This window comes from Protobothrops mucrosquamatus, unplaced genomic scaffold, assembly GCF_001527695.2.
Source record: "Protobothrops mucrosquamatus isolate PMUCROS unplaced genomic scaffold, P.Mucros_1.0 scaffold95, whole genome shotgun sequence".
Classification (NCBI taxonomy): domain Eukaryota; kingdom Metazoa; phylum Chordata; class Lepidosauria; order Squamata; family Viperidae; genus Protobothrops; species Protobothrops mucrosquamatus.
In genome coordinates, this window is record NW_015386470.1 from 1,389,785 (window position 1) to 1,409,043 (window position 19,259).

The following is a 19,259-nucleotide window of genomic DNA, read 5'->3' on the forward strand; positions in this document are numbered from 1 at the left end:
AGCCAGAAAGGCCTACCCTTCCTCCACCAAGCCGCCTCCAGGTCTTCCAGGCCTTCCAGGCCATCGGCCAGGCCAGGTTTTCCAGGCCACCGGGCCGCATCCGGATCCTCCAGGCCGCCAGGTCGCAATCTGCCATGGCCGCCAAGACCGCCTGGCCGCCAATCCTCCGGGCCGCTCGGCCGCCACTCGGCCACTCGGCTGCTGCACCTCCAGGGCTCCAACGCCTCCCGGGCTCCAACGCCGCCCGATCCCGAGCCGTTCCGAGCCGCTCCAAACCCCCACCGGTCGTCCTTGGGCTGGGCTCACTGCCGAGTCGCCGGGCCGCCAGGCCGCCGGGCTGCATCTAGGCCACCGGGCCCGATCTTCTTCCGCCCGGCCGCTGGGCTCACTGCCGAGCCGCCAGGCCGCCGGGCCGCCGGGTCGCATCTAGGCCGCCGGGCCCAATCTTCTTCCGCCCGGCTGCCAGCGGGCCGCCGGGCGGATTCAGCGTTCTGGACTCATGGACTTCAACTCCTAGAATTCCTGAGCCAGCTGAAGTCCATGAGTCATAAAAGAGCCAAGGTTGCCTACCCCTGGTGTATAACCACCCAATACTTTAATATCATTCACTAATATTCCACATCTACCTACTGAATAAATAATACCTATAGGAAATCTCTTCAGTAAAAATACTTACCACTCGATTGTGCCACGATCTCCCAGAATGGATTTTATCTCCTCTCTACATCTTTCCTGATGCTCTGGATTTTGTGCAAGGCAATACAGCAGCCAAGAGATCCCACTAGCTGTTGTGTCATGACCTTCAAACATGAATGTGTCCACTTCAGCACGTACCTCTTCATCAGATAATCCAATGCCATTTTCATCCTAAAGATTGAGAAACTTTTATTGGTAAGATGTTATCGAGGAATTCATTTTTTCATATAAGAATCTAACTTAACAGTATTTTGTGGTCCTGTCTTCCAGGTAAGGATCTATGGCAGACTAGATGTCCCTGATGAAGCAGGGATGGCATTGTGGTAGAGAACATAGGTCACATGGCAAATTCAAGCCAGTGCTGTCTTTCCAGATAAAGGAGAGAACATGAGATAGCCCACTTGCACTCCAGACAGCTGTTCCTCATGAGTAGACTGCAGGAATGCTTTGTTGTGGGTGGCTGAAATTCCCTGATTTTTATGAATTCTGATTGGCTAGGAAAAAAAAAATCTTTGATCACAAGAGGAAGCTACGAAGATAGCTAAAGCACATTTTAGAGACATATTTGAAAATTATCTACAGAAAACTATTCATATTATAAATTATGTTGTAAAATATAAATGAGATGATACTTTAGAAAGATTGATAAGTACAAACAGAAATATATATTATTTCCTGCAGCAAAAAAGAAAAAAAAGTAGAGATGGTTAAATTGATTGTTTTATTCAAAGAAAACAACAAATTTGGTTTCCATTTGGAAATCGCTTCTGGATTTTGTGCTTCTGATGGAAAAAATCAAACTTTGATTTTGGTTTTGCTGATTATATATGTTTTTATAGAAATGGCTACTATGTATTACTGTGTAAAAGTAAAAAGTTGAGGCAGTAGTGTTATTATCTTCTACTGTGCTAAAGGGAGTCAGGAGTGAACACTTTTTTTCTTTTTTCCCCTTTACTTTTTTCTTTTCCTTTTTTCATTCATTAGTTTTCCATTATTTTCATTTTGTTTGTATTTTATATTCTGATAAACTAATAAAATTTTTCAAAAGAAAAAGCTTAAGTAGATGTAAGAAAGTTTCAAAACAATAAAGTGGATAGTTTTTGACAGTTTTTTGTGTGAAAGTGCTTTTGAATAAATTAGAATTAAAGTTGACAAACAATCTGCACCTTTATGGATATGTTTTTTGTTTACTATTAAAGAGTGAAGACAATTGGTGGATTTAAAAAAATAAAAGGTAAAACAAAGTTTAAAATGGAATTATGGATAAAAGAGATGCATATAATTGCTAAGATGTATGAACTTCTGTTGAAATTTGAAATGGAAGAACAAGTGAAAGAATATAAATTGGGCTAAAGTTTTCGTTATAATATGCAGATGGAACAATAGGAAAATATGTGGTTGGAAGAATTAAAATTTACACTTTGTTATAAACTTGAAGAATGTTTTGAAATGATATACTGATGGTATATGTCACCAGAAAAAAATGTCTAGAATGTATAAAGACACTTCAAAAACATGTCAGAGATGTGAAGAACAAGAAGTGACATTTTTGATGGATGAGTTAAAAAGCTATACAATTTTGGATTCAATTTCACTGATTCAGAGGATTTTAAAATTAATATACAATTGAGACCAAAGGTCTTTCTTTTGGGACCGATGAACAAACTGTTGGGAAAAAGTTATGGAACTTTGTTTATGTATATAAAAACTGCAGTGATATTATAGTATGTGCAAAGATAGAAAGACTCAGCAATGCCTACAATGTAAATAAGGAATGGTTGGGGAAGATGTTGGAACTTGTTGAGATGGCCAAACTGAGTTTTCTTTTTATTACAGAAAAGACAGTATATACTGTATGTTTATTGCTGACTGGAACCCCTTATGGACTTTTTATGAAAAACAGAAAAAAAATGTATGATTTTGATTATTAGGCAGGATAGATTATAGAAAAAGAGACAAATGTTATAACTTTAGAGTAAGAGGTAAGATTATAATTGTACATACAACTGCTGTAAAGACCAGAAGCCATGTCTTTGTATTTTTTCTTTCTTTTTTCTTTGTTTCTTTTTTCCCCTTTCTTGTAGTTTTAGCTCTCTCTTTGATTTTTCTTTTTTCTTTCTTATTTTTTTTACTAGTTTGTATTAGTTTTTATCTTCTTCTTAAAACTTTTAATACTTTATAAAAAGAGAATATTTGTGACCCCAGCTAACTGTATTTACTACAGATATAGAGTCTATGCTTTGCATAAGGTATAAACCAAGTCTGTTGCTCATTGCTGCTGCATATAATCCTAATGCAGCAAATATGTCCAACATTCCATAATGTCCATATTCTCAGAAATCAAGTTCTCCTGGCAAACAATGTAGAAACAGCAACCTGAACAGATGTATTTCTTGATGCTAGACAGTAGAATGGAGACAAACAAACAAATATGTCCCCTAAGGTTCAAAGGAAATTAATAGAACTTAGGAGAGGGTGCAATCTTTTCCAGTCATGTTATTATCTCCCTTTCTAAAAAGTTAAGAGGACAACAACCCTTGTTTCTTGTATCACCTTAAATCCCCAGACTCTCAGAAATTATATATCTGTACCTATATCACTTATCTTTGAGACTTTCAAAACTTGTAGCATAAATTGTAATTGCAGGGTTCTTATTTGATTATATAAAGTCTACTGATGCTAAAATCATTTAGAAATCATAATCAGAACAAGTATAATTAACTGACCAATGTTTTCCTCACTGTAGTACTTACTTTGGCACAGAGAAGAATGTCAAGAAAATCCAAGTGCCTCTTATTCTGGATCTTTTGAAGTTCTTCCTCAACCTTCAAAGTTTTCTTTCTTTCCTTGATTACTTTCTCTATATTGGAAATATTTGATGTTAATAGCTCATGTTGAGGTAAAGTATTGTCCACTTGTGCTTGGGTTGGTGGAGAATTATGCTGGCATAAAATTTGACAGTGCCACTGTTGACGCCTTCCCGCCTTTGTTCTAATCTACTGCCAAATAGGAGTGCAATGTTTATGCCTACGCAGATCTTGATAAAGCAATTGTTGAATCCTCCCTCTGACTCTGTTGTCCTCTCACTTGTGCAGGTTATCAGTCAGTATGAAAAGCATCTGTTACTCACAGCATTAACACACTAAGACTGTGTCATCTCTAAGTTCCTTCTTTCCTATATCCCTCTTTAACTCATTTGTTGATGCAGGATAAAGGTGGATTGAATGTTGAGTCACATTTAGGATTTTTACTTGTTCAACAATATGAAAAAAATTAATCTGGCAAGATTTTTCCCCATAAATTCATGCTGAGTTCTTGTAATGACAACTTTTTAAAGGTCTTTTCAGACTGACCTCTTCATGAACTGCTCTATAACTCTCTCAGATACTAATATCAGTCTGATTCTGTAGCCCTCTGGATTTTCCTCTACTGTTCCAATATCTCAGGGGTTGCCACAAAGAAGAGGGAGTCAAGCTATTCTCCAAAGCAACTGAAGGCAGGACAAGAAGCAATGGAAGGAAACTGATCAAGGAGAGAAGCAACCTAGAACTAAGGAGAAATGTCCTAACAGTTAGAAACAATTAATCAGTGGAACAACTCCAGAAGCTGTGAATGCTCCAGCACTGGAAGATTTAAGAAGAGATTGGACAACCATTTGTTTGAAATGGTATAAGGTTTCCTGCCTGAGCAGACCTCCAAGGTCCCTTCCAACTCTGTTATTCTATTCTATTCTATTCTATTCTATTCTATTCTATTCTATTCTATTCTATTCTATTCTATTCTATTCTATTCTATTTTCTCCCCCCTTTTTTTGAAGATAGCCACATCTGTCCTCCTCCAGTAATCTGTCACTTTTTCAGATCTCTAGGATTTATGAAGCAACGTTAGCAAGTTCTTTCAGAACCCTTGCACACAATATAGCTGCCCAGAGTCACTTTGCAGATTATAAATAAATAAATAAATCTAACCCAGTGATTTAACTCATTCAAAATTAATCGCTAATCTATGCCCATGTTTCTACCAAACACAAACCCCAATCCTCTTTTTTCATTTTCACAAATTTCACCTCTTGGTGGAAAAGAACTGAGCTAAAATAGGAGCTGAACAGTCCTGCCTTTTGTTGCTTGCTACCAGTTTTTCATTTTATTGGATAGCTGGTATACTTTATTTTAATCCCACTTTTCTTATTTTTATAAAAAAAGGTGGTGAACATATCTAATACCCCTCCTTCCTCCTATTTTTCCAACAACATCAATCCTATGAGGTGGGTTGGGTTGAGAGAGAGTGACTGGTCTTGTTTTCATGCCTAAGATGAACTAGAATTCTCAGTTTCCTGAGAGTGGTGCCTTAATCACTAGATCAAATTAGCTCTTGTATTGCTTCAATTTTCTTATTGTTAAACTATATTCTGCACAATCTCAGCCCTTTCAGATTTCAGGTTTCCCTAATATGACCTGGATGGTCCATATTACCTGGGCACCCCCTTTTTTTTTTTTTTTGATGAGCTGTCTCTCTTTGCAATTCTTTTAGGTGTCCTTTGTTGTGTTCAAGAATTTGTTCAATGTTTTATAAATTGTCATTGGTTCCTTCAGCTTCCTCAATTTTTTAAAAAAAATATTGGAATGGTTTGCAGTGGGGCTTTTAGTATGTGCTTCTTTAGAAACTTCCATCCCTTTTCTATTACTTCTTTCTACCACGAGTTGTGAGTTTATTAAACTTAAGATAAGAACTGTATTCATCTTTAATTACTCAAAAAAAAGTCAAAATTACTTATTCACTGATTGCAACACAATAATCTTCTATGTAATGGAATTTTTTTTTCTATTTTTATTTCTTTCAGCCATGATGACATCTACCAGCCACTATGCCAACCAATTTCTATTTTTAAGCTTGTTTATAGTAACTCCTTACACCAGACATGTCAAACTTGCGACGTCACGTGACGTTGCGAGACGTATCGGGACAGTTTTGCCATTGCCGGCAATGGGGTGGGTGCGGCTTCCGGATGACACGTCCGGCCCATGGGCCGGCAGTTTGACACCCCTGCCTTACACTGTAAGAAAATGCAAAATTGTACATTATGTTAATCTTTTTAATTAGTCATTTTCCTGGTTGCGACAGCACACCAATTGTGTGATTTCTTCACTGAAGTGCATTACAAAATTTTAAAAAATGCAGACTGAAACAGCAACATACTAATGAAATATAAATTACACAGAAACACTTAAAATGATGTATTGAACAAAAATCCTACTCTGTATGATTTCTTCTTCTCAAACAGTTGTTTAAGATTTGCTTGTTTTTTTTGTTCATTTTTTATTTTTACCTTCCTTTGGGTCCAGAACACCCAAAACCAAAACCATAGCGTTGAAAATTACCTGTATGAAGGTGAGCAACATGGCAGGCTTTCCGAAACCGAAATCCATGAGGACTGAACCAATATAGAAGATCACTGAAACCTACAATGTAGGACATCCTGGCATATATCAAGAAGCAAAGCTCAAAGACAGCTTGAACATAAGAATTTTCCCTAAAGGACAGCAGGAAAATCAAAGGATAAATTCAGGATTTTAAATGTGAATATTGTTACTACTTTATAGTCTTCAAACAATAGCACTAAAATACCTCGGTGAAGCTTACTTCTGATTTTACATAAAATTATATCATAAACCATTAAATTTATTTTATGTCATTAAAGCTTTCATTCAGCTTTCTGGACAATAGTCAGTGATAAATGTTTAACAATCAACTCTATTGCTGCCATCTTGCCACTAGCCGCTGAACAGTCTGCTAAATGCTCTGCTCTCACCCACTTCTCAAAATTCCAGAAATTTAACAATTAGTTTTCATGAGCCAATGCAAACATTAATAATGTTTGATAATAATGCTGTAATGTATTATAGACAATACAAGGTACATCTATTAATACTTCAGGGATATTATTTAAAAGCAATTCTGACTATTCGTTAACTAATACGGTATAAATTCCCAGGGCATTTTATTGCCATCAAGCCAACCTAAATCAGGGGGTGAATACTCTGCATCACAGGCTGCAAATAAATGTCAACTCCTGGTTTGGGGAATTTGGTTTGAATTCCACTGCCAAAATCTCCAAAAGAAGAGCAACTGTTGCATATTAAATAAAGAGGACAGTTATAAAATGTATAAATGGCACCATTGTGATTCTGTATATATGGGAGGGTAAGTATTAGTTACAGAATACAAGGATGGTATATTTTATAATGGGGATTACTTAAATCCCATTAAATCATTACTGAATATGTTACTAACCAAAGAGATGTTAACCAAAGTTAAAAGAAAAGCAATACCAACTTGTACATTTGACAGTTGCTGTTATAACCAAAGGCACATTTCATGATGCTATCAAGTGTCATCAGGCTCACATGTTCAAAGAGTTCCACTGTTTTTTCCTGACTGATCAATAGTTCCCATTTATCCTAAATCAACAGAAGGAAAATGAATTATTGCTATTATGTTGCATTGGACCCCTTAAAACAAGCAAAACTAAATTATCATATAGTATATTCTATAAATCTTTCTACTCTTAACATATAAGAGAATAACCTCTCAATTTTCTCAAATAATTATTTTTCTGGGACATTCATTACATTTCTTTTCTGATTCTCTAATACAGCTTAGCTGGCTCAGGAATTCTGGAAGTTGAAGTCCACGAGTCATAAAAGAGCCAAGGTTGACTACCCCTGTGTCTAATACAATGTTTCTCAACCTTGGCAACTTTAAGATGGGAGACCTCATCTCCCAGAATTCTGCAGCCAAACACACAGGCATGCACAAATGGTGCATGCATGCACCATTTCAGCTGCCAGTAAACCATTCGCTGAAATTTTTTTAAATAAATCAATTATTAACACTTACCAACATCACCTTTGTAGAGTCTGCAATCAGGGGCACATATGGCTTTAATACACTGAAGTGGAAACCTGGAGTTAGCAATTTTCGATGTTGTGCCCATTTGGGTCCATGCAGGACCAATAAACCTTTCCCTGAAGGAAATAGACACTTCACATCAAATAGGAAAACAGGAGAAGGAAGGAGTATTATATATGTTTGGCATCTTGCATTACTTATAATAAAGACAGGATGAAAAAAAATAAAAAATAAACAGCTCTATACAAATTCTTGTTACATTTAGATAATCTCTAATAATAATAATAATAATAATAATAATAAAGTTGGAAGGGACCTTGGAGGTCATCTAGTCCAACCCCCTGCTCAGGCAGGAAACCCTATACCATTTCAGACAAATGGCTGTCCAATCTCTTCTTAAAGACTTCCAGTGTTGGAGCATTCACAGCTTCTGGAGGTAGGTTGTTCCACTGATTAATTGTTCTATCAGGAAGTTTCTCCTTAGTTCTAGGTTGCTTCTCTCTTTGGTTAGTTTCCATCCATTGCCTCTTGTCTTGCCTTCATGTGCTTTGGAGAATAGCTTGACTCCCTCTTCTTTGTGGCAGCCCCTGAGATATTGGAACACTGGTATCATGTCCCCCCTCATCCTTCTCTTCGTTAAACTAGACATACCCAATTCCAGCAACCGTTCCTTATATGTTTTAGCCTCCAGTCCCCTAATCATCTTTGTTGCTCTTCTCTGTACTCTTTCTAGAGTCTCAACATCTTTTTTACATTGTGATGACCAAAACTGGATACAGTATTCCAAGTGTGGCTTTACCAAGGCATTGTAGAGTGGTATTAACATTTTACGTGATCTTGATTCTATCCCTCTGTTAATGCAGCCTAGCACTGTGTTGGCTTTTTTGGCAGCTGCAGCACACTGCTGGCTCATATTTAAGTGATTGTCCACTAGGACTCCGAGATCCCTTTCACAGTTACTACTATTGAGCAAGGTACCTCCTAAACTATACCTGTGCATTTGATTTTTCTTGCCTAAATGTAGAACCTTACTTTTTTCACCATTGAATTTCATTTTGTTTGATTGTGCCCAATATTCAAGTCTGTCCAGGTCCTCCTGTATCCTAAGCCTGTCTTCTGGAGTGTTGGCTATTCCTGCCAGCTTGGTGTCATCTGCAAATTTGATGAGTTCCCCATCTATCCCCTCATCCAAATCGTTGATGAAGATGTTGAAGAGCACTGGGCCCAGAACAGAGCCCTGGGGCACCCCACTACACACTTCCCTCCATGTAGATGTGGTTCCATTGAGGATTACACGCTGAGTACAGCTGGTCAGCCAGCTACGAATCCATCTGGTAGTGATGCTGTCTAACCCACATTTTTCTATCTTATCAAGTAGTAGGTTGTGGTCTACTTTGTCAAATGCCTTACTGAAGTCCAAGTAAATTATATCCATGGTATAGTTTATAGTAGCAATGAAACTCCATTTCCACAACTATTGTATTTCATTAATTTTGAACCAGGTAAGTGGTGCTTTATGCACCTGATGTACATACAAAGCAATGAGAGAGAACTGAGATTTCAAACTTCATTACAACTGAGTCTATAGTAAGAACATTTACTATAGCCATAAACCATAAAGCATAACTGAGATACATTATGTAATGTGGGGATCAAAAGTCCTTACTCTCTGTGCTTTTCGTGACTCATATTACCTTTCTACTTTATTTGGTAGCTGATTGGTTAACCTGAGCATTCTTCATAAGTATTTTCTTCAGATTTATCCTTTGCCTTATAAATGTTTTCTCCTTTGCGTGTTTCTTTATGGGAGGTTTTCAAACAAGTGATGGGTAGACATTTATCAGGGATGGTTTAATGGGTTCCAACAATGAGCAGACAGTTGGACTAGATGGCCTATTTATTTCCTCCTTGGGTATACATTCTATGATCACTATACCTGGTTGTCAACTTTCATTGCATTGCATCAGAAATATTGTACAGCATAATAATTAAAACTTGAAATGCAGTACTGTGCTCTAATGGTTCATCCACACAGACGTGTTGACATATCTTTCTTCCATGTTGTTTTTGCAGAGTGATTTATCAAGAGAGTCTGAAGATCGTGAAGGGCAAAGTTCTTTTGGAGAAAATTGTTTTGCAAAAACCAGTATTTAAAATGTCTATTGAGATTCTCAGTCATCCAGGTCATGTTGTCCCAAAGGTACTTTTTCCAAAAAGCAACTGGACTTTCTTGGTTTTTTTTCCTTTGAAAACATTTCACTTCTCATCCAAGAAGAAGATTCTTTTTATACCCGCATTATATAATATATCTCAGTTTATGGTTATAGTAAATGTTCTTACTATAGACTCAGTTGTAATGAAGTTTGAAATCTCAGTTTTTTCTCATTTCTTTGTACATACATCAAGTACATAAAGAACCACCAGTTTCAGCTTCTGCCTTTTGGAGAAAGCACCTTTGGGACAGTACTTAAAATCATCTTCATCAGATTCATGGAGGCCCATTGGCGAGCATTAAATGCACTGATTGGTATGAAGAAGAGTAGGCAGGGAAGACAGGGATTAATAACCATTGGATGTTCCTCCCATGATCATATCTCTTTATGCTAGGAGATCCAGAGCCCAGTGATTAGATGGCAAGGGTGGCACAGCAGTGTTGGCAAGACACTGACCTCTGAAGATTCCTCCTCCATAAACATCTACATGGGATGCTTTTTATGCTTTCCCAGAGAAAATGGTACTTTTATCCATTTTAATTCCAGGACTTCAGTAGTCAATAGAAGAATGCATTACATACAAGTTAGCAGGATAAATAAATCTGAAGGCCTTGTCTTACTCAGCCAATCTGTGGCACCTGCAGGGAAGTGTGTGCCTGAACAGGCACAGTGGGTAGACTGGAGTATTGTAATGTAAACATTACCCTTTCTGAATATGTTTATGCAATTCTCTGTCCAACCTGATGATTTTTTACTTTGATGGCACTGCAAATCAATACATTACCCATAAAAATCAATTTAAAAAAAACCTACCAACCCAGAGGGTTTTTTCTTCTTCTCGCAAAATAAAAGTCTTGCTAAAATTTAAAGCTTCTATGTGAATCTCAATTTCTAATGTAAATTGTTTATTTATTTACTTACTGTACACTTCTACTTCCAGTAACCCTCTAGACATCTTTTGACCCTTTTCAACTCCCTCTATAAATCATGGGGATACTGGAAGTGATGGCACAATAATACAATAGTAATAATACATGCTTATACAACCTATTTGGAATATTATTACTGGAGAATACTTAATACATTTCATGTATATTTTTCAGAAATCATTATATTAAATAACATACGGACTCAGTTCTCCATCATAATGTATTTTGTCTGTTTGATTATTATATATAATCAATACACATTTCCAGAGAAGTGGAAGCATATGGAAATTAAAATAAGCAAACAAAATAAAGGTAAAGATTGTCTTTCTTTAGTTATGAAGTAGCTATGACAAAAGTTTGACAATGTAAAACTCCTAAGGGGGATTCTTTAGAATAAAATTATAAGCAATTTTATCTGCACTAACTGATCAATTGTTCTTCATCATGGAGAACTGGAATATACATACCAATCCATGGAATTATGTTCCGATAACCAAAATTATCTTTTGGCTCTAAAACAAGAGAAAAAAGAAATAAAATCCTATAGATTAATTAATTACCCTAGGCTGTGATTGGAGAAAAATACAAAAATTTCTGAGAAAAATATCTACTAAGGCAGTGGTGGCGAACCTATGGCACGGGTGCCAGAGGCGGCACTCAGAGCCCTCTCTGTGGGCATGTGTGCCGTCGCCCCAGTCCTAGGCCTTCAGCTGGGTTTTATAAAACCTTTTCGCTTTAGGCCTCCGCCGCCGTGTACAAAAAAAAAAGGTTCAATCAATCAATTTCAACTTCTCGTGGGAAAAAAAAAGATCTTGCAAAGTTGGAATTGATTGATTGAACTTTTTAGTCCCACCCAGTCTGCTGTTACCACCGCAGCCACGCCCACCCAATGGGCCACACCCACCCAGCACCTGACGATGCATAAGTGGGTTTTGGGTGCAGTTTGGGCACTCGGTCTCTAAAAGGTTCGCCATCACTGTAGTACGGAAATAATAACTAGATAATTCCTGGTTATGTTTGTGGATAAAGAACTCATAAAGAATATTATACATTAAAATATGGGCATAATACATATATATCCTTACTTTCTTATTTTTTTTCCTGTAACAGCCAGTTTGCAACTTCCCATTTAATATTCCCTTGCCAGTTACTACTTCAATGTTAGCCAGGCCATTGGTATATATACCTCAAAACTATTACAATGTAAAACCCATTCATCAAGTAAGAGAATATGTTATTTATGTATATAAATATTTATGCAAATCTTTAAATGCATAAGAAAAACTGGCTTTTATTTTTCTTATGGGTAGATAATTGGACATGACATTTGTGTATGCAATCTGCAACTGTACCACAATCGACAGCGGTTGTGGTTGGAGTCATAAATGTGTATATATACTTCCCTTATTACTGACTGGTTAATGTACATCTGCACTGAAATATTAATTACAACTGATTAATTAAGACTGTTTTGTCTCTTACCCGTTCGAGCAAGTATTGTTTTTGCATAATCAGGATGTGTTATATTCAAACATGCAATGAACCTGCCAAACCACAAAGGAAAGGCAAATGGATACAGACAACTCCATTTCTCTACTTTTCTGTAAACTGCAGAAACAGATGAAAACTGTATTGATGCAAGATAAAGAAGAAAACAAGAAAAGGTGATATTTGATAAAATATTTTAATGAGCTATTTGGTGTTTTTAATTTTTTTTCCCAGGCCAAAGACTTCCCTTGCCCTTTAAGTAGCCTATCAGGACCCCCTCCCCTAAAAGCAGGTGGAGCCAGGACAAAAAGTGTGTGAAGCCAAATAAAATAAAATGTTATTTACATTTAATTTCATTAACGAAATGTGAAATGAACAAAATAGAGTTGTTGTTGTTGTTGTTGTTGTTATTATTATTATTATTATTGTACTCTGTGTTACATAATTTTGATCACATTAAACGTTAATATTTACTTGCAACGTCTGGAAGAGATGCACCTCAACTGAGCCTTTTAGGGTCTCATGCATCTTGGAAACTTAATTTCTATTCTTGTAGGCCACTTTTTAGCTGAGAATGTCAGATATTGCTCTATGTCAATCCAGCATAATACAAGATGTGAAACAAAGCGGACATTTGAAAAATCTTGCTGCGTTCTGAAAATAATCTGGAGCTCTGTGCAATCGGTTGAACAAATATACAAATTGGGACTGCAAATCAGACTAGCCCAAAATCAAAGTAAATAATGTTAAGGTTCAGAGCAATGTATGAATGCAGCCAGAAAGGAGAAACTCAGCCTTTTGCTCCTGATCAAAATATGAAGAAAGTTTCAGATTACAGATATAGTGATAGCAATGACCATTTCTCTTGCCTGCACTTGAGGCTTTGCTGGCCACAAATGGAATGCAAGGGAATATAGGCAACCCATTTTAATTGTTTATTTGAAAACCAAGTGGCCAGAACACTAGGAGGAGAAAAACAGATTTTACTGTCATCCACCTTGTGATAGGAAACTGGGCTGTGCTACTTACTTTCTATGAGTGGTTGTAGGGAGGCTGGAAAAGAAAATACAACGGCAGACATAAACAAGTATAAACATGATCTTAGCCCAAGTGAACATAAATATGGGCAGCAGTCTTTTAAGATCGTTCAAAGAGATTCTGCCTTAATAAACTCCCTATAAATGAGGCTGAGGAATTTCAGTTTCCAAGATTTACCCCATTAAGATATCTTAGTGAAATCTGTGTTGCTGTTCTTGCTTCCTTGATTCTGCCAAAGTTGGCACATTTGGCATAATGATGTTTGTTTGATGTTGGCTTTGTGCACTGGATGAATATTTTGCTTATGAACTACAATGTTGAGGTTTTTTATTGATTATATGCCATGAAGTTGGTATCAACTTCTTAGTGACCACACAAATGGATTTTCTCCATTTTTTTTTTTGCAAAGTAAGTCCAGGAAAGACGTTGGGTAGCTGTTAACTGACCCAATGTCATTCAGGGAGTATTATAATTCATAACTGATTTGTACTATGGACTGTCTGACTTGCATATAATACTAAGTCAAAGTTCTGTTGACAAGGCAACATAACCATGCAAACCTTGGCTGCATAAGGAACATGAACCATAAAATATATTAAATGGGTTGTGGAAGGAAAATAACAGCACTAACAATATAGAGTACTTCCTGTTTACTACACCTCCCTCTCTAGAATTCTTAATTAATATGGCCATAAATCTATGACTCAAGTCCTGCCTTCCCTGGCATGGAGATGGCTTATTAATGTTTTTTTTAAGGATATGACCTCAAGGTATTACCTCCATCTCACCCCAACCTTCTAATGAGGCTGCCTGTTTTGTACATATACTTTCCTGCAGGGACAATCTACGGCATCATGGAGACAAGACTGGGGATGCTGCTCAGGAATAGTTATGCTCCCTTCCCTGTCTGCGACTTGGACATTGCCTTCCATGACCCGCTTGGGGTCAGGACTGTGGGTTAATTATAGGCTGCGTGAGTTTTACTTTTGCACAATCTTTACTCAACCTTTGTGCTAGCTCTAAGCAAATAGTTACCCTTTCTTTTCCAATTGCCTTTCTCATTAATTTAAGTACTGTAAAACACATACCCACAGTGACACTAGGAAGAAACAGCACAGTTTAATAAATCATTTTCTCGCTAGAAAATACTAAACAATATGAGATTCATAATATCTAAACTGCAGCCCCTAAAACTTTCCTGAGTCTCCACTGGAATTGGCTAAGAGACTCTGACATGCTCCTGCTTATACAGGTAGTCTTTGACTTACGACCATAATTGAGCCCAACATTTTTGTTGCTAAGTGAAAGATTTGTTAAGTGAATTTGCCCCATTTTTACGAGCTTTCTTGCCACAGTTAAGTGAATCATTGCAGTTGTTAATAACACAGTTGTTAAGTAAATCTGGCTTCCCCATTAACTTTGCTTATAAGAAGGTCGCAAAAGGCGATCACATAACCCCAGGACATTGCAACCGTCATAAATATGAGTCAGTTGCCAAGTGTCTGAATTTTGATCATATGGCCAAAGTGTGAAAAAACGATCATAAATCACTTTTTTCAGTGCCCTTGTAACTTTGAACGGTCACTAAGTGAACTGTTGTAAGTCAAAGACCCATCTGTAATGGGGCCTAAGATAGCAGTACTACACATTTTCACAGCCTCTCATTTAAAAAGGGAATAAACCCTCCCAGCCTTCCAGTCAACCCTTACCTCATGCACATGACCGTAAAGCCAATGGGGAGGGGGACCGGCATAATTGTTCAAAGCTTTCAGCAGCACCTGTCTTCGACGATGCAGCTGGATAATTTTGATCAGCACGTAGGTCAAGCAAAACACGGCAACCAGATGCCAAATCCGCGAAAGATCCATCGCAAAATAAAGGGCAACCCGGGCTCGGGAGAAAGGGCTGCCCGCCCGGATGACGAAAATGGCTTCTTCCAAGGAGAGAAAGCTACAAGGAGCGAAGCTCGTTGTGAATTCTTCACGGCCTCGATGAAGAGCTGGCAAAGGAGAGAAAGTGCAAGGCGATGCTTCCCCGGAAGTCAGTGGAACTGGAATGTGTGGAAAGGCAAGTTTCCTTGCCTAACGAGCTTACGAAAGAAAAGCTCGGGGCGCATCTTCCGTGAAAAGGGATGTCTTTGCAATACAGCTAAGAAAGGAAGCCTCGGGCGGGGGATTATGTCATATTCAACCCGTCTTCAAAGTGAACGTGGAGAGAATAGCGGTGATATAAATAAGTTAATATGGCTGGATCGGTAGAGCAATTTACTTCTGCATCCTTTTCCCTACGCGTCGGTCTATCAGGGCTCTGACACAAAGAACCCAGTCCCTAAACCAGGGTTGCTCTGTAAAACAGTACTCTGCAGTTTTGTTAATATGTATTAATCAGCATGATGAAACCGCGGCTCTTGCTCCTTTTTTGTTTATCCAATTTCTTTGCCTGCCAGTGAGTTTCACTCACCAATTGATTACATACACTTATTTCAATGTTTCGTGCTTCCACCCCACTTCCCAGCAAATGCGTTAGTTAGGGTGGAGGTTATCAAATAGTAATTAATAATTTCCTCTGCATATTTATATACCAATGTCATGATCACAGCTATTAGTGACTATGCCCATGGTGGGAAAATGGTTTTAAAATGAGTGATGGGCAAACAAGAAACAAGAAGTATGACAAAATAATGAATAGCATTAACAAGAGAGCAAAAGTTATCTGCTCTCTTGGAGGTTATCTCTAATGTGTCTGTTAAGATTAGAAGAATAAGATACAAATGAAAACGTACGATTATTTTTACATCAATTTAAATAAAAGGGCAACAGCAAAGAATATGTGCTGTAGACTTAATTTCCTCAAAAAGTCATGGATATGAATGAGCTATCTAGGAGTGCCATTGAATCACTCAGCCAGAACTCTGGCTATTGTAAAAGCACATGTGTGTATTGGGCATAGGGATTCTCCAGGTAGTGACAATCATAAAGGTTTAAGATGGTAGTTATGGACACACAATCAAAGCCTTGTCCCCTTTGGATGTGTCTCCTCAGCGTACTTAAAAGTGGCAAGGCTTCAGCTGTATAATTTTGTTCATCTCAACATTTTTTTACATTCCCCCACCTCCATCATGCTGCTGGATTGGCATAAAGTAGTGGTGAATAAGCCTAAACCAAAGGCTTTTAAAAATATGACTTAAGTCTTTTTGTAAAGCTAAGACTAGGATCTATTTTACTTCTGAAAGAGTTTCCTCATAGCCAATCAGGAACTGATACTGCATGGAAAATCTGCAGAATTTTCTATGCAGTATATTTCATATACTCATAAGGGCGAAAAGTTATTTTGCAAAGTTAAAAAAAACTTGAGGACTGTCTAAGAATTTTTTGAGTCAATATCTCAGCTGGCAGAGCTAGCTGGCTCTTTAATGAAGCCAAGTTTTTTTCTGGTCTTAATAACAACATAACAATGTGCTTCTTAGTAAAAATAATTTGCCAGTCTGTTCTTGGGTGGGTTTTCAAGTTCCTTGTCTAATCTACAATCATGAGATTTCCTTGTAATCTCCTGAGTTCTAACTAGGTTGTTAGATTTTTGAGATGGAAGCCACAGCTTTATTAAGGCAATACAAATTTTTCAGATACAAAACTTCAACTAACAAGCTATTACCGGTAGAAAGGATCATGGGGAAAGGAGGAGGCAAAATGTGGCTCATGTTTGAACTACATTCCTACCAGTTTACATTCTTTGATATAGTAATTTAAAAAACCACATTATCCTCACTTTTCTGAATTTCCAACCATCCTTCTGGAGAGTTTGGATGAATTCAGAAGCTTGCAACTACACTGTAAGACTTTTTTGCAGTATACTATATGTCTTCTCCTGTGACGTATTTATGTTTTCTTGATATGTTCTTTCTACATGTCTCTGATCCATGATAGCCAAGAATTTGAGTTTTCCTCTTCCTTTCTTTTCTCTGTAAATGGCTTTAGAGTCCCAATTAGATAGATATTTGTAATCCAAATAGTTCAAAAAACATTTTTCCTAAAATTTATAATTCTCTCTTTGTTTATAGCCCAGATTATTATCTTTTTTTCACAGCTGTTCTTTGTTGTTAAAGCTTTGAAGGTCACAGACACAGATTAGCTTTTCCCAGATTTTGCCAAGTCTTATATTAAAGTCATAGCTGTCATAGTCTTCATCTGCCACTAGGCGTCAGCAACTATTTGTTTTTCAATTTCCAAAATTAACAATTAACTTTGAAATGAGAGTCTTAACCATTAAAACAATTTTAGATTTATCCAGATTTAAGTTTTAAGTTTCAGGTTTTATATTTATTTCACTTCCGTATATTTTGATCCTCCATAAAAAGATTAATTCGCCGCTTCCATCAAAAAAGATTAATCCTCCTCCTTCCCTTTTGGAGGTATTTTGCTTCTTGGGGATCTTTTCCAGGAAATTAAATGTAAAATAGAAAAGAGAAGATCAAATTCAAGCATGCTGTTCACAGTTGTGCTGGTTAGTGCTTTGAGACTTCGGTTACAAGTAGCTCGGGCTGGTCGATGCAGTACGGCCAGCCTTTCTCCTGTTGGGTTAGAAGGCTTTCCCCAAGTCAAACAAAATGGCCGCTGCTGTTCCAGAATCGCTGGAGCACCCTTCTTTCTTCGTTGCCTCTCCTGGGCGACTTAGACCCATTTAGGGTCCCCAGGCAGTGCAAAATTAGCCACGAGGGTGTGGAGAATCCGCAAGCCCGACCGGTCGCTACCGCGCAAAACTGGAAGTCTAATTCAAACAACAATGACTTTAAATCACAAAGAAATCCAAAACAACTTTGAAAATATAAATCAATCTATTTCCAAGTTAACTCTACAACAAAAAAAATTCCCAGAAAACAACAACAGAGAAGGATCAGATAAAACAGATAAATGGATATAGAATGAAGAATAGAGACTTAAAGATGGAACTTAACAAAACAAGGAAACATGATTTAATCCTAGTGGAAAAAAATTCACAAGAATTGGAAAAAACAACTTATCCCTTAAGACTACAAAATAAATCTCAGGACAAGAAAATAGACCGGATAAAATGGACTGTAAAGATGTCAGGAACATTGGAGAGAAAGGAAATGATAAGAGAAGCAGAGAGAAAGAAAAAGAAAAAGATTTTCAACAAACAAGGAAAGACAGAACGGGACGTACAAAGACACTTCTCCTAATTTACTTTTTATATCAGTGGTTCTCAACCTGTGGGTCGGGACCCCATTTGGGGTCGATCGACCATTTCATGAGGGTCGCCAAGCAAGGCTGTCTGCCATTTTTTTGTCCACCATTTTTTTTGCCCACCATTTTTTTCCCCTTTTCCGGCGGGTGCCTTACCTCCCTTGGGCTGGGCCAGCTGGTGGTCGGCCTGCTCTGTCTCTGCCACTTGCCAGCTACGCCTCGGCCGGCGCAGGGGGCGGAACCACGCATGCGCGGTGCTCCTGGGCAGGGAAAGTCCTCGACCTACGACCGGTTGGGTAGTCCTCGACTTACGACCGGTTTAGTCCTCGACTTACGACCGGTTTAGTCCTCGACTTACGACCGGTTGGGGTCACGGCATTAAAAAGGTTGAGAACCACTGTTTTATATCTACCGCAACATTTACGAAATATGGAAAAACGTTTTGATTCAGCAAAATACATTGATTAAGAAAGACACTGGGCAAAAGAAAAAGACTAAAGTGGAAACTAAGAAAATAGATGATGGGACTTAGCAGAGAGAATACTTAAAAAAGAAACATTTGTTTGAATATGGTTAAAGAAATAGAAAGGTTTTGGAATATATATGTCACTCTAAGAGGAATGAATTCTCTAAATATAATTTAGTATGCTTTTTTCCCTTTTTTGTTCTCTTTCTTGATATGAGTAATATAAAAAAGTTGAAATGACTTAGATAAAGGAAATGTTTTAGATATTTAAATGTGATTGAATTTAAGAAAATTATAATGGATAAAAATGTTTTGATTA

At 37.5% G+C, this 19,259-nt stretch overlaps 1 protein-coding gene across 1 annotated transcript in view; it reads right to left on the reverse strand.

Moving 5' to 3' along the window:
- LOC107284487 (cytochrome P450 4B1) overlaps positions 1 to 15,326 on the reverse strand; it is a 21,099-nt gene extending 5,773 nt beyond the window's left edge. The window contains exons 1-8 of the mRNA XM_015812551.1: positions 14,983 to 15,326; positions 12,230 to 12,374; positions 11,215 to 11,259; positions 7,594 to 7,721; positions 7,030 to 7,154; positions 6,075 to 6,226; positions 3,450 to 3,556; positions 677 to 867 (exon numbers count right to left, since the gene is read on the reverse strand). Coding sequence (XP_015668037.1) covers positions 677 to 867; positions 3,450 to 3,556; positions 6,075 to 6,226; positions 7,030 to 7,154; positions 7,594 to 7,721; positions 11,215 to 11,259; positions 12,230 to 12,374; positions 14,983 to 15,141 — 1,052 coding nt within the window. The 5' untranslated portion in view covers positions 15,142 to 15,326. The remainder of the gene's footprint in view (positions 1 to 676; positions 868 to 3,449; positions 3,557 to 6,074; positions 6,227 to 7,029; positions 7,155 to 7,593; positions 7,722 to 11,214; positions 11,260 to 12,229; positions 12,375 to 14,982) is intronic.
- Positions 15,327 to 19,259: the final 3,933 nt, after the last annotated feature.